The sequence below is a fragment of the Corvus hawaiiensis genome, chromosome 9, assembly GCF_020740725.1.
Source record: "Corvus hawaiiensis isolate bCorHaw1 chromosome 9, bCorHaw1.pri.cur, whole genome shotgun sequence".
NCBI classification, from domain to species: Eukaryota; Metazoa; Chordata; class Aves; order Passeriformes; family Corvidae; genus Corvus; species Corvus hawaiiensis.
The window spans coordinates 25,706,935-25,723,041 of NC_063221.1; the positions used below are offsets into that span (position 1 = coordinate 25,706,935).

The window sequence follows — 16,107 nt, forward strand, 5'->3', positions numbered from 1 at the left end:
ATTTATGGCAAAACTACTCCAGGTACCATCTCGGGACCTATCTGCAACACCTAAATGAAGCAGATTTTTTTAACTTTTGGGGCTTATTCTGGGCTACATGCATGTAACAGGAGTTAAATTATGATGAAGTTGAGCTAGGATTCTTAGGAAATCTTGATTTTTTTATCAAATATATCCCAGGAAAGCAAGATTAACCCCAAAAGGTGGCACCTGCACTGATTGTAGCAAATGGCATGGGGGTTTCTAGGGTATTTCTCTGTGTGGCTTTCCATGAAAGCTCTCATCTCAGAGATCTCCTGATTGTATCACAGACTTAGAACTAACTGATAACCAGGGGACTCTGATGTTTACAGCCATTTCAGGCAAAAATCCTCAGATGAATGGCTTGGGAAGTCTCAGGATGGCTGGATGACAGCTCGGTTCAGGAACGGGGTGTACTGAACATGGAGTGTGAGAGTGACTAAAAAGGAAGTATTTTGCAAAAATGCTTCTCCCCTGTTTCAAGGTTGAGAGGTGTGAAATGTCTGCATTTAACAGCCATTATTAATTACTGTTTACTCTCTGCCAACACTGCCTTGGGAGCAGCTGTGATGATTTAGCCAAGCACCCATGGCCATCACTCAACTGGCTGCTGTGACTCAGACATGGAGCCTCATTCACTTCCTTCTCTGGCTCTGTGACCCACTTCTGTCCTGCTTCAGCTCACTTCATCTGCCTGAGTCTTGGGCCACCGTGTGAGAAATGGGTATTTTCCTCACATGGAAAAAATGATATATAAAGCAACATTAGTATGAGGTAAAAATCATGGGGGTTTGGATGGTAGACATGAATCACAGAGATAAATATTCCTCACCTTATCCTCAATCGTGCAATATCTGATCCATAGAAGAGCTAAAAGTTGCAGTCAAGATTTCCAGGGTAAAGTCCTGGCTTTATTAAAAATAGCAAAATGTTTCTTCACCTAAAAAGACCAAAGGTTCAGCCCCTCGAGGCTGAATCAGAAGCTCTGTGAGACCCATGTTCCCATGCTAAAGAAGGGAGAAGAGGGGGGATTTAAGACTTCCATGCTGAAGAGCACCTCTATGCTCTAACCAGTTTTCTCAGCTAAAGTTAAACTGTGCTTTTCCACCTTTTTCCTGCCCTCTTTTTCCTACTTCTTAGTCAAGCCTCCTCAGACATACTTTGTGTTTTCCACTTGGTGACTCAGCATCAGCTGCTCAAACTCTTTGGGAGCGTGACAAGGCTGTGACCGACTGAGAGGGAAAAGAAATCTGCCTTAGGGGACACAGAAATGATTAAGTGCTAAGTACAACATGAATTTGCCAGAAAACAACATCCCCACCAAGAGCCTGCTGTCTCCCTGCAGGGCTGTGCTCAGCATTCAGACTTGCAAACACCAGCGAGCAGATTTAGTGCTCATGGCAGCTCTGGAAGGGGCATCGCACAACAAGGAGAATGCTCAGGGCCTACAACAATCACACCTCTAGAAATGTATTAATCCAACCTTAAAATGGGCCCTAAATGCTGTAGAACAGTCCTCATCAATCTTGGCTTGTACATGCAGAAGCAACCCCAAAAATTGCCCTGCCTTCACCTAGCACCAAAGCAAAAAGAGTATAAATCCTCAGTATTTGTTCAGGCTGCTTTGGTCCAAAGTATCAGGAGTAACAACCCTAAATGTGCAAAATGAACAGGGAATTCTTTATATCCAGGATAATTTTGTGTATGTAATGGGGAATCACAGTAGGATATTGACTCCCTTATGGCTGTAAGAAAGACTTGCTCTAGTACTTTTTTCTTCCAAACACTAGCTGGTAATAAAATCTTTCTTCAGATACCCAGGCTGTTGGTAGTGCAGTTTGAATTGGCTGGTTTCTGTTCCCACTGCTTCCAGAGAGTAAATTTCAAGCCTTGCTGGTAAAGCAGCATTTTTATACTTCATGAATTTGGATTCTTTAAAACATTTTTGATGATAAAGAACTCCTTTGATGAAAGACTTAATGAAAAAGAGTAATTTCTTTTATATCCATGCCTATCAGTACTGATGCTCTCAGTCTCCCCTGAGTTCCTTCCACAGGAGGATTCAAATCCCTCCAGACTCACTCAAAAGCGTCTCATCCTTCCATCTGTGCTGGTCTGCCATGGAGAGGTGCATGAGAGGTGAAATAAATCACACCTCCCGGTATTGACCAGCTGTGACAGCCCCCGACAGCCATGCTGCTGCAGTGCATCCGTGTCAGCTGCCCTTGGATCTCTGCTCGGAGCTACCAGATGGGGAGGAACATGAGTAATGAGAGGAGCTCCTCCATGCCCACGGAGAACCACAGGAGAGGCATTGACCTTTCCTGAAATCCCCTCTCATCCCACAAACACCCAGTTCATAGCACACTTACCTCCAGAGAAGGGACAAGGCAATGGAGGGTCACTCAGCTGGGTCTGGTGTGGTGTCCATGCCCAGGGAGATGACCTGGCTGCACTCCATGGTGGGTCACTCAGCTGGGTCTGGTGTGGTGTCCATGCCTGGAGGTGACCTGGCTGCACTCCATGGTGGGTCACTCAGCTGGGTCTGGGTGTGGTGTCCATGCCTGGAGGTGACCTGGCTGCACTCCATGGTGGGTCACTCAGCTGGGTCTGGTGTGGTGTCCATGCCTGGAGGTGACCTGGCTGCCCTCCATGGAGGGTCACTCAGCTGGGTCTGGGTGTGGTGTCCATGCCAGGAGGTGACCTGGCTGCACTCCATGGTGGGTCACTCAGCTGGGTTTGGTGTGGTGTCCATGCCAGGAGGTGACCTGGCTGCACTCCATGGTGGGTCACTCAGCTGGGTTTGGTGTGGTGTCCATGCCTGGAGGTGACCTGGCTGCACTCCATGGTGGGTCACTCAGCTGGGTTTGGTGTGGTGTCCATGCCTGGAGGTGACCTGGCTGCCCTCCATGGAGGGTCACTCAGCTGGGTCTGGGTGTGGTGTCCATGCCTGGAGGTGACCTGGCTGCACTCCATGGTGGGTCACTCAGCTGGGTTTGGTGTGGTGTCCATGCCTGGAGGTGACCTGGCTGCACTCCATGGTGGGTCACTCAGCTGGGTCTGGGTGTGGTGTCCATGCCTGGAGGTGACCTGGCTGCACTCCATGGTGGGTCACTCAGCTGGGTCTGGGTGTGGTGTCCATGCCTGGAGGTGACCTGGCTGCACTCCATGGAGGGTCACTCAGCTGGGTTTGGTGTGGTGTCCATGCCAGGAGGTGACCTGGCTGCACTCCATGGTGGGTCACTCAGCTGGGTTTGGTGTGGTGTCCATGCCAGGAGGTGACCTGGCTGCACTCCATGGTGGGTCACTCAGCTGGGTTTGGTGTGGTGTCCATGCCTGGAGGTGACCTGGCTGCACTCACAGGGCAATGTGGAGGCAGTGGCCAGGCTGTGCCCATCCTCCCCCTGAGTGGGGTGTACGCTGCCCCAGCCACAGCGGCTCCATCCGTACACAGCTTCTTGGAGCCCTGGGATTGCAGGCAGCCAGGGAACTTGCTCTCTGCTGTTAAACCATGGTTATAGATCACTGAATACTGATACCAAAGCACAGGGGAAACCTCCATCAACTCTTGCAAAGTGCTTTGAAATCTTTTTTCTGCACAAGGACAGAAAGACTTTAAGGGAACAGAAACCAGCTCCTTTGCCAGCCATGCCAAATGTTTTCAGCAACCTCCAGTGGAAAAAGGAACGCAGTGAGCTTTAGTTATGGATCATTCCTATCCAGCACCATGCCTCTGGTGGCTGAGGAGTCTGGTTTAACTTATTTTTACGTGAAAAGAAAGAGGTAGGTAGACACAAACACACACACATAAATCTATAGAGCACACACACATACACACACATGTAATCTAGGAGGCAAAGAGAGAATCTGTACCTGCATTTGCAATATCTTCCTGCACAGGTAAGGAAAGCATCTTTTTCCTTTTAACTGGGTGCTGTACCTACATTGTTTCCTCACAGTCTATCTTTAGGTTATAGCAGTTCACAAGGTTTTTTCAGCAGATGTGTTATTCAATTACTTCAGGGCTTTTCCATTTGTAATATTGCGAAGCAATGATAGCCAGCAGACTTCACCTGTCTTTTAGAGATAGCCAGCCCGGTAATTTTAACTCTGCCCATTTTATCCACACCAGTAAATCTCATAACATGGTTATAGAGAGATTCCAATTTTTGTAGAACCTTCTCCTGGGAATTCCTGTATACAATATTGCCATAGTCTGTAATGGACATAACCTGTGATTGGATTAATGTTTCCCTAGTGAAGAAGTCAAAGCATTTCATGTTCCTATAACTGGTTTGCAGCTCTGCAGTAAAGGTCTTTGGTGTGGCAGAGAGAATAATTGCAAACTCAGCCCCAATCAGAATATATAATCCCCTCACAGCGAGGGTCTAATTCAGTGCAGTTAGATGGCCCGTGCAGGGGTTTGTAGTGGGATTTTCTTGTCAGGAGAGCAGAATGCATAGAAAACAAGTTAATTTCAGCATTTTAATATTCATCACCCAGTCCTGTACAAAGGGAGGGCCATGCATCTCCCCAGGCAGAGAATGGGAAGAAGCAGGGAGGGCATTGCCATGGGGCACTGGTCTCCTCAGAAGAAAAGCCCTCCACTTGTGTTCAGACAAACACGTGCTTTTGTTCTTAAGAGTAAATGCCATTCTGTCCAAATAAATGCCTAGGTTTGGACCCATACTGGCTTCTGAACCTGTCAGAATCCCTGGTGTCACCTCACCTTGGTCCTGACACAAGTGACTAAAAAGGAATTACTGTTGGGAGTACAACATGCTTTACTCACCTCTGAGATACAGATTATCTCCAGGAAGAAGAGTGCAGGCCAGGAGCAGACTCTGAAGCAGAATCTACCTGCTCAGGTGGAGGAGGAGAACTTCAGCACTCACATGGGAGGAAAGGCAACTAGAGGCTGGGAACAAAAGGTCTCCTATTTTCAGCTCCCATGCTAGTTTCCCCAAAAAATGAGATGTGTAAACCCTCAGGCAAACTAGCAGAGACTCCTCAGCTGGTCAGGGAGAGCTTTCAAAAAACCCACTTTATTGGAGAACCCTGAAAGCAGCTGTGGGTCTCTGAAAAGAGCACTATAGAGTCAGCTCTGCTTGTGGGGTTCAGGGGAGATTAACTGGCATCTCAGCAGGGAAAGACTGAGTAGTGGCAACTGTGGCTTGGCCAGAAGGGGCCAGAGACAAACTGAAAGAGGAATTAAATGGGAGGCAAGAGCAAAGAGTGTGAACATGACATTCTGGAACAAGGATGGGGAGGATGGGTTCCAGGATGGGCGTGCTGCCCGGCTGAAGAGCAAGGCAGATGCTCTTGGCAGATAACCTTATGTTTGGATGTTATGGCACTGCTAGGCAGGTGGAGAGGATGGGAGGAAGGTTAGCACCATGGGAGCTGACAAATGGGATGTCATCATTTCCCATATGGGTAACTGTCTCCAATCTGTGCTTCTGTGCAACTGAAAGGTTGGGATATCTCAGCAGAGAGGAAGCATCTCTGGCAGAGATGAGCAATCTACGTTAGGTCTGTACTAAGACCTGTAAATTTCAGGCTGTGGGGCAGATACCTGTGCACAAGACAAGAAAGAAGTAGAGACAGTGATTTCCAGGAAAATCCAGTTATAAATCTAAACTTAAAAGACTTCTGTTAGTCTGATAGAGGGAGCCTCTGACAGCTGATAGCAGGGCAGCACAAGGGCTTCCCAGAATCCAGCCGTCTTGGTTCTGAAGTGATCTGGGAGCCTGTGAGGAGGAAGGAATGGAAATTAAACAGCACACTCATTCCACAGCTGCTTTTATCACTTTATTCATATTTCTAGAGTAGGCTTTTTAGCGGCTAAGCAAATATTGAAACGCTCTCATTTTATATATATATATATATATGTGTGTACATATATATAGAAACATCCAAAAATAAATAACGAGGAATTCTGCAAGTGTTTTTGCAATGAATACATGAAAGAACATTTTAACTCCAGTAAACCAACTTTGAAAGTCTTCCACTAAAACCCTATAAAACCCAATGGTAGTCATAAATTAGCACTAGATTAATTCAAAGGAGGACTTATTTCCCCTCTGCGTACCTTCTAATCCATATCTCCAAGAGGTCATTTTAATTATCACACTGTCACTGCTATTCATTACTCTGCTTTTGGAGACAGAGAGCCAGCACTGTGCCTTTTGGATGCCTTGGAATTCATCATATGAAGGCATTTTATTCTCCCTAAAAATGTACACAGTTTAACCCTCTCACCTTGAAATACTGATGATAACAGGTTTGCTTGGTGTTTTAAATCATTTTCCTTCCAGTGGGATAACTCCTTCTTGCTTTCAAGCAAGTTCCCTTTGTCAGAGAGCAACTAACTAAGGAAAGCCCAGGTAAAGGGTGGCTAATGCACAGAGATATTCAGCTCAAGTTTTGGCAGATCCTGAGTAGCTTGTCCTTTTTCAGAGGCATGCAAAGCCAAGCTTTTGTCCTTACTCGTACCTGCTCACTCTTTCTGGCTGCAGTAATACAATCTGGATGGAAACCATGTGCCAGTGGCTTCCAGGAGGTCCATTGGGATGTGGCTACAGAAGAGCAGGTGAGGTCACACAGAATGCAGAGCTCAGCCTTGACCCTGCTTGCTTTGTGTTTACTTGTATGGAAAGGAGCTCAAGGACCTCACAGAGAATTCCCTTGTATCCACCGAGATTGTTAAAGAAGGAAGTATGAATGCAAGCAAGGTGCTTTCAGTTCTTCCTAGAATCACACCCTGGTTCAGCATTGGTCAGGCCTCTCAGCCAGGTCTCTACTACCAAAGAATCAGGGAGTACTTTCACCAGGGACAGTAAATTTAAACCACCCCAAAGGTCTGGTTTAGCCTGTAGTTCTCAGTGTTTCTCATACCTTTTCATTTATCCCCAGGATGCAATCTCTTCACACACGGGCTAGTGTGAGGACCCAGCTGAGCCTGACTCTGCTCCTAGATCATAGCATTCCTGTCCTGAGAAAGAGCAGAGGAACAACCAGCACATCTCTTGTATCAGAGAAGTGTCTGGGGTTAGTACTTTTTCAGGGCCACCCCACACCAAGAGGAGCTCATTCAGTCATGTTTCACATATCTTTTTTCACCCTCAGTCTAGTTCATCATTTCCCTCTTATCTACTGGGTCTTGGCACCTTCTCTCCTTCAAGCCACCATTCCAGCCCAACTCCTGGCAGAAGACAGTGAAGAGAAGCTGCTTCCCAAGGCTTCTGATGGGTTGAGAAGAAACACTTCTAAGTGCATTCTCCCTTTCCGTCCCCTGGGAGACATTCAGACTCCACTCAGGGTCACCCTCTTTTTGTCTGCAGTTTGAGAATCATGGTCAGATGTTTCAGAGGGTCACCCACTGCAGGAGACAAGACTGGCTAGTGACAGTGGCTTTGAGCAGAGATTTCGCAGGCTGTCCATGTCATGGGGAGGTGCTGAGGTTTTACTTGGGGTTTCTTACAGTGGTGTCACAACGCTGTCTGTTCACCCCTTTCAGCACTACTCCTCACTCAGGCTGCCTCAGTCAGACATTTGTTGGCAAGTCTGGTCTTTCTAGGCCCCAGACAGTTTTTGATGGAGGACCACTGTCCCTGCCCTGACCCTGGGCAGGTCTTGCAGCAAGTTTCATGCCTTCAGCTCGACAGTCCCATTTCTCATATGACCCCTCTCCTCGAATGATCTGATAGAAGAGCAAAAAACCCAGCCATGCAGCAGATGATAAACTGCATAATGAGGAGCACCTGCCTGGCTATTTATCAGGCTCTCTTAATGCAAGCTAACAGGACTAGCACATGCAGTAGGCATAAGGGCTTCTGAGCCTGACACGAAAAGGGGAGACATCACATGGTACAGCAGAGGGCCAGGACTCCCTCGTTAGCTCATTGTATGGATTACCCCTTTAAAGAGAGAGAAGAGGACTGGTGGAGGAAGGGGAGGCTTTCTCATTTTAACAAATAGCTTTTCAGCCACCACAAATGATTTCTGCAAATCTATCAGTTCACCCTTTTTTTTCCCCCCACAGATAGGAAAAAAAAAAAAAAAAAAGCCCTGAAATTGATTCACCATCTATAAATAAAAAAGAATCAATAGTAAAATTTCCAGCTAATTTCCCTCTCCCTCCTTGCTCCTTGGACTATTTGTTATCTTAGAAATACTTGTCTGGGGAAAAAAAAAGAGAAACATCATTGATTCCTGACTGCGACGTGCTCCTCCGCCTTGCCCTACAGCTCTCCTCTCCTCTCCTCTCCTCTCCTCTCCTCTCCTCTCCTCAGCGTGTGGGGAGAGACGGCTCCTTCAGATGCGCCTGGCTCCTCTTGTCGGGTTTGCCTCCAGCGTGGCTGTTCCCTGGGCCCCGCTGGGCAGGGCATTTATAGTGTGGCACTTTGTCCTTCCTGCCAAAGGAAGAGAGAGAGGACAGGTGTGGTCAGACACTGTGGTGTTCCAGCAGCAGGTAAGTGTGCGTGGGGTGTGCTCTGAGGAGAAGCCGTGTGTGAAGTCTCGCAGCGAAGTGCATCTGTAAGGAAAGCTTTGGCAGCTCGAGACAAATTAGAGGTGGCTAAAGACCAGCTGGTCCCATCCTTCTCTGGCCAGAGCAGGGTTAGTCCTTCCAGGAAGCTTCAAGGGCTTTCTGCTAGCTCTGAGCTCCGCAAGAGAAGGGTCCCATTACTTCCCTTTGGGTGAGGCACTTCCCACTGTTTTCTCCTGCCGAGGTTCCTGTACCCCTGAAATAATTCCCTTTATTTCTGCTCATGAAGAGCCCTCCTCTCACTGGGGCACTCCTTCTGGGGCACGTGTCATTCACAGGATGGCTGGGTTCACACATCTGCTCACAGCTGGATTGCCCCCGCTGCCAGGGGTGTTCACAGATGGGTCAGAGTCTTTAGGGACAGACCCTGATTGTGGCCAGGGAACACCCAGCACCCGACACACGATGCCAGCACTTCCAGCATCCAGACTAGTGCCTTCAAAGACCCCACAAAGATGTGATACTGCTATTCCCTGTGCCCATAACTCCAATTTATCTAACTCCAATTTATCTCACTCCAATTTATCTAGCAGTCATGCCAAACTTCAGTTGTCAGTACAGTTTGGAGTGTGGCATTTGCAGTGCCCCTTTCAGGCTGCAGCCCCAGCAGAGCTGTGGGAGTTTTATAACTGGCCTCCAAAGGAGCAGGGTTGTGCTACACACAAAGTACTTTTTGCAGTGATGCCCCAGGAGTTCACGGGGTAAGAACTGAGCTCTTCACAACCCAGCACCACAGAACCAGCTCCCCAGCTTCCCACAGCTTATCTGCTGGAAAGACTTCCTTTGTAACACTTCAGTTCCTGATAAGGAACTGAATAAGTCTCACTTATTTCCCAGACAAAGCATTCCTCTGTGTGTGTGTTTACAGTGTGCTTGATGAATTTTTGCTACGTTAAGGAAAAGTGAATCTCTATTATCAGTTAATTCTGTAACATTTCTGTTCTATTTACTTATAAAGCCTTTTTGCTCGGAGGCCTTAATTAAAATCCTCCATCTCACAGCCCAGCTCTCTTGCTGCCTTTCCTCCCTCCAGGTCCTGACACACTGGTCACAGCAAGATAGTCACAAGTGACCAGACAGCCTCAGCCCTGGTCTGTCTGTCTGGGCAGAGCCAGGCCTGGAGAGAAGGGGTCGCAACTCACACCATTGTGTCCAGAGGCCTCGCCTGATGAGAGGCTGAATGGCAAAGGGTGCGGATCCTGCAGCACCATCCCTCGTTCAGGGAGGCTCAGCCAGCACCAGGCTATCCCAGAGCAGGGACCTTCACTTCACAGCCCCTGCTAGCACTGGTGGCTCTCACTGGGGCTGAAAAGCTGTCTCTCAGACAAACACTGGGACCAGGAGCCAGAGGAATCAGCTTTGGCTACCCTATAACCCTGCCTGTGGAATTCCAGTGGAGAGTGGGGTCCCTGCACACTCACCCCAGAGCAGCACCATCTCTGAGCAGCCATCACCATCCCCTGCAGAAACACCTTCTGACAGCTGCTTCTTTGAAAAAGCAGCAAACCCCAGCTATCCATTCCCATCCCAAGGAAGGTAATCAAACTGTGCTGTCAGTGTTGCTCACACCAGGCAAAGGGGCTCCAGTGACCCTTTAGGGTGCTCTGTCACACAGCTCTTGGCCCCCCAGCCATGCCTTGCCAACTTTGTCCATTTTCCCCCTCTGCTATGGCAGGACACAAATGAGAAAGTCCTCTCCTTGTGGCTAATCTGCTTTTTGAGCTCTGTCTGCTCCCTCCAAGATCAGTTATTTGTTTTCCCCATGGCAGCAGCAGACCCTGGGCAGGCTGGTGTTGGTGCTGTACCAAACCTTCCTGAGACTCTAACGCTGGGAAGGAGAGGAGCTGTCTGTCACACATCCATGTCACACATCAAAAGTGAAGTGACCTACCAAAGGCCATGCAGCAGACCTGGGGAGAACTGAAAAGAGATGATGAAACCCCAGTTTTCTTGATCCCTGCACCCTGACTCATCCCATGGAATTGGGCACTTCTAAACCTGCCTTCCTCACCACACGAGTGTGTGTTTTTCGGTGCCCCTGCTTTCATTTGCAGATGGGTGTTTTAATATACATTTAAAAACATTGTAATAATGTAGCTGCTGATGGGGCCCAGGGCTTAGAGGGCTTTACCTCCACCAGCCCTCCCCTCCTCCCCGCCGTCACAGCTGCCATCAGTTCAGTATTTACTGCATCTCTCCAGTTCAATCACCAACCTAAGGCAGAGTGGTATTTTGAAGAGATAAACACTGAGACAAAAATAAATAAATTAAGACCCTGTGAGGGATACCTGAAAGGCACAGTGAAGTGAGAACAAGCAGTTTCTCTGGTTCTGTGCATAATTACATTGACATGTTCCTAGACAACACTGGAGACCCAAGCACAGCAGCAGCTGTGAGCCAAATGCAGACCCACGCCAAACATCAGAAAGCCAGCCAGGCAGCCCAGCCCTTGCCCTGGGGCTGTGTCAGCACTGCCCATCTCACTGCTGACAGCCTTCCTGCCCGCTCCCAGGGCACAGCCAGCACTGCATGGGCAGGCAGGGCTCAGCTCCTGGCCAGGCTGTGGCTGGTGCTTCCATGCAGACCCCTGTTTCTCTGCACCCACTCATCCAGTCACTGGAGCAGCACTGCTCACTGTCATTCCCATGCTCCTCTATGCAAGTGAAGGAAACAATATAATGCAAAATATGCAAAGAGGATAAAAACGGGTCTTAAACTTCCTTTTTCCTGATTGGGTTAACACAGAAAAAGGAAATCCTGTCGCGCCAACTGCACTTACAGGTGGGATTTTTAGACACTGGTCTTTTTCAGCCATCCACTGAACTGAAGCATCATGAGTATCAACCACTCAGTCACATCAGGTGCCTGTCACAAAGTGGTTTTTTGGGATATACAGCCAATTGACAGTCACAATCAAACCACAGCTCTGCTACATGTTCATCGCACAGACAACAGTTAATCTTGCAGCCATGCAAACTGTTTTGCAAATTGAAATCTCAGAGGCATAGCAATTACAATACCAAATTTATACCACATCTCTCACTCAACTAATTGTACATCCAAAAAATCACCACTTGAATAATCTAAATACATTCACCTTTACAGCTAAAAAAGCCTCTCTGCTACATGCTTGATCTCAACACAATTTTGAGTTACAGAACCCCATGGGAAAAAAATGCCAACCTCTGATTTCAACAGGAAAATTGCTTCTATCTAAATACAGCAGATGCATAATTCACACTGAGGTGTAGCAGCTTGGTGTTCCCAGCAAAGCTCATTTTTACTCTGCAAAATGGGGATGTTGCTGTTGCTGCCTGTAGCTCTCCCAGCCCACCTATAGGAGGACAACCCCTATATACACCTACTCTGAATGTAGTGTACGAGTCCACATCCAAAACAACTGTACCTGGATTTTTAATTGTTAGGAAATCTTAAAGGCCTTAAAATGAATTAGCAGACTTACAAACTGGGCTGATGTTTTGGATGAGCTGAGGTTTACAGAGCCACCTCCCTGGGCACATTTGTGCCACTGTGGCATTTTGAGCTCTTTCACACACACATTTCTTGACTTTTGTTTCCATCTCGTGAAGCAAGGCAAGGTGGGGAGATCTGAACTAGTGACTTTGCAGCTGGTGTATTAAAGAAAGTCAAAATAGAAGAGAATTGGTGTTTAAATTGCAAAGGGAAGTAAAAATGAAGTTATCCAAGCCATGTGAGTGGGATCAAAAATGAGTCATCAAGGCTGGAAAATGGGTAACCTCTGATCCCTGAAACTAAGAAATCTGGCTGCTGTCGTGTTGCTGCTGATCTAATTTTTACACTTTCCCTTCCATATAGAGGAGACATGTTTCAATTGTGTCCATCACAGCTAAACAATCAATGCCTGATCAGTCCCAATGCTTCACTCTCAGGGATGCACAATTAACCAGCACCACGTTTGACACTGCAAGGGGAGCGCAGTATTTTCTGGGAACGCCTGACAAGTTTCAATCGTAAAGAACACAAACCAAATGACCCAGCAGATAATGACAGCCAGTGCCCTGACAGTTAGATAATGTGCATGCTCCAAAGCAAGGCCAATTAGAAGCAATAAAAACAAATTTGAAATGTTAGAGCAAAGGTCACAAATCCTCAGCCATTACCACAGGCTTGATTTTTCTTTTTTTTCAAGCGGTCACCAGCGCCTGTTTCCAGTAAGTGAGCATGTAGTCATGCTTGCCAGGTGCCCACCCATCCATTACAGCACACTGTGATTTCTGGGCCATACAATCCCCACTAAAGCGCTGTGTGGAGAATCCCAGCACTACCTGGAAATCTCATCAGGTCTATATCCTATGGCTCTGCCCTTCTGAGTGCAGGGGCTGGTCCCTGCTGCTTATAGGGAAGGCAGATGTTAGAGGGTGTGCAGATGTCTCTCCTTCTGCCACAGAAGGGATTCTGCTGCTTGCCATCCATTCCTCAGTTCCTGGCCTCTCTCCCCAGCCCAGTGCAGCAAGACACACCCGCTTCATCCAGGAGACAGTGCCCAGAGGCAGGAATAATTAGTTTATAGCTGAAGCCACACTATCACGCAAGAGAAGGAGAAGGAGCCATGATTACAAGCAACTCATGTGGCTCACGCACAGCCACCCTTGTGTACCTCTGCTGACTCTGGAGCTGGGAGCTGCAGAGAGCATGGGAATAGGTTTTGTCTTGTTTCCTGTCCTCCCATTTCCTAAGGAGCAGCAGGAGAATAACGGATTGCACTTTCCTGGTGAGATGTAGCAGAAAATGGCAGTCTCTTGAGCTTGTTCAAGTTACCAGTATGATATTGGGATTAACATGCTGTGTACATCACATTACCCATGTCAGCCCACCCCTCACACAGGTCCCTGTCTCTGCTTTCAGAGCAGGAAAATCCCAGACCAGGGTGATGCATGAAGTAACACAGATGCTGTCAATTTGCTTATTGAGCCCTGGCTTCCTCTGAGCAACAAGACCAGGGAAGGAAAAGGAAAGCAGGTGGGTACCTGCAGGCATACCTATGTGAGGATGCCTGTGAGAGCTAATCTAAATACATTTAGGGTTTAAATGCCAAGCTGATTAGTGAAACCACAGCAAGCTCTTATGTGATATGCTCCTTCAGAGTTAAAGTGGCCATAATTCAATTTATTCATTTAGCTTATTTCCAAAAAGTAAATTAAGGTGGAGTAAATTAAATTAAAACAGCTGACAGCACCTTGATTTTGAAAGGGATTGTTAACTTGGACCAAGTCTACTTCATAAAGAAATGCAGATTATTTTCTCCTGCTAGGCCCCCTGTCAGGCATACCAGCTCCCCATCCTGAAGCATTTTTACACTCCCTCTGTTCAGGGAATCTATAAGAGCAGGACCAAGCTGGACGTGTATTTGGGTGCCTGCCTGTTCTTTAGTGTGCACGTGCTTAAATCCAGGGTAAAATCCCTGCAGCTGGCAGCATCGTCTCCAAGTGTTTGAGAAGCTAATTGTTGTAATGAGGAATTTTGGTGAAGCCTCTGCTGGGAGCTGGCCAGGCACTGCACATCTCTAAACTCTGTAAATGAATCCTTTTCACTAAACCCATGCAAATGTCACCGTTCAAAACCTGGAAGGTGTTCTTTAATGACAGCTACAAGTATCAAGAGTTGCATAAAACATGCAGACGTGTGTGGGAGCGAGCTGACAGATTATAATTACCAATAGGGAAGAGGGGAAAACCCCCAAAAATTAATTTTTTAAGCAAACCATATAATTGGCCTTTAAAGCTTAGTAGTGTTCCCATTACTAATACAATTTACAGACCTGGAAATCAGATTGAAGTTGTTTGACTCTTCTATTTTCCTGCCCTCATTCCATTTCCTCACTCTACAAATTGTAAGAGGTTTTGCTGACCTTTCACATTTGGTCTAGAACATTTTTTCTGTTTATTACACTCTGCTTTCCTCTTAGCCACTGAAAATGGTGAGGGAAAAGACAACAAGACAATAATTTAAGTTTGGGAGAAGTGAGCTGGGGATGGCAACAAGCAGAGCCCCTTCGGAATAAGGCAGGGAGGTGGCTTCACTCCCAGCTCTCACGTCAGTCATGGCCAGGTCAAAGAAAGCACAACCAGATGTAGATGAAACATCAAAATCCTGAGCTTAAAAGTGTAGAGAGGAGTTCTTCTGAAATACAGGAAGAGGTGAACTGGGGAGAACATTCTAGACCCAGTGGGGCAGAAGGACCCACACACAGCACATGCCAGAGAGCAGCACAGCCCTGGGATGGTATCAGAGCCCATCAGCCCACACAGCCTCTGGGCACAGCTGTTTAGTGTCGAGCTGGGGCTCAAACTGGGTTGTCCAGGCAGAAGGACCTGCCTTTGGTCAGACACTGCCCACACACAAAGACTTCGCCCATCCCCACCCGGTGTGGAGCAGAAGACAGTGCCCATTGCCCCTGAGGATGGCAGGACAGCCCCATGGGCTGATCTGGCCTGTTGGATACGCAGCTGTGCTCTCGTACATCATCATTAGGGCTGCAAAGTCAAGCAGCAAGAGGAGGAATTGCCAGAACAAAGGCTGTCAGAGGAATTTTAATTCAACCTCCTGGCAGATATGCCTTCTGATGGGGTCTTTAATTACCTCATCACAGCCTACTTTTTCTTCAACAAGGCCGCTGCTTTATTCAGGGCACGATGGACAGACAGCAATTAATGAAGGGCCAGTCAATATTTTGTTCTATCCTTTTTTCATTCAGTGTGTGGCCCCAGGCATTATTTGCCACATGCCATCAAATCCCTGCTCTCAGAATTATTCATCTTCTCCTGAGCTTTTCTCTGATGTGTATCAGTGCAGCAACTGTGAGATTCCCACACAGGAAGGAATTTCTTTCCCAACACTTCTGTGAGCAGAGCACCTGGGTTTTACCTGCAGGAAAACATGAGGCAGACATGAGCTGCAGAATGCTCCACCAGCAAGGCCCAGGTGGGATTTTTCAGGATACCTACACTGTCTCTGTTCAAAGCCCAACTTCCCTAACCTCTGATAGAGCTGTTTATACACTCAGGACTTCTAGAATTTGAACTTCAGTGTGTCTAGGATATGAGTAACATGGAACTGGTAGCTCTCAGATAAAAAGAATGTCAGTGGTCTAAAGAGGCAAGAGCTCCTCTGCTGATGCTGTGCTGGAGCAGGGCTCTGTTGCAGCCAGGGAGCCAGAGTGAAAGAACAGAGAAATGCTGATATGGGCAAAGGGATGAGCTTCAGGCAGTGCAAGCTGACTGGCATTTGTGAATTTTTCAGCAACAGTTCTGTTTTCCCACCTTAGCCATTCTCTGTAACAGCTGTACTCTGCTGTCTCTTAATCTCTTACAAATTTTTCACCTTTTACCAACCTCCTTTCAGAGGACATTTCAGCCTTTCAACCCAAGAAATCTTAACCTTTCCTCTGGCACAAGTAGAAAGAGGTGAGAACAGGACAGAGCCTCAGTAAGAGGAGGATCTCGCTATGCCACTGGCAGCATCAAAGGGAGCCCCACTCAAATGGTTTCTAGTGAGTG

The 16,107-nt window shown here is 47.4% G+C and overlaps 1 protein-coding gene across 2 annotated transcripts in view; it reads right to left on the reverse strand.

The window, feature by feature from the left end:
- Positions 1-5,810: 5,810 nt before the first annotated feature.
- Positions 5,811-16,107, reverse strand: part of LOC125330262 (BEN domain-containing protein 5) — an 888,500-nt gene continuing 878,203 nt past the window's right edge. For both annotated transcript variants that reach the window (XM_048313226.1, XM_048313225.1), the window contains exon 13: positions 5,811-8,435. In XM_048313226.1, the coding sequence (XP_048169183.1) occupies positions 8,312-8,435 (124 nt within the window). In that variant the 3' untranslated portion in view covers positions 5,811-8,311. The remainder of the gene's footprint in view (positions 8,436-16,107) is intronic.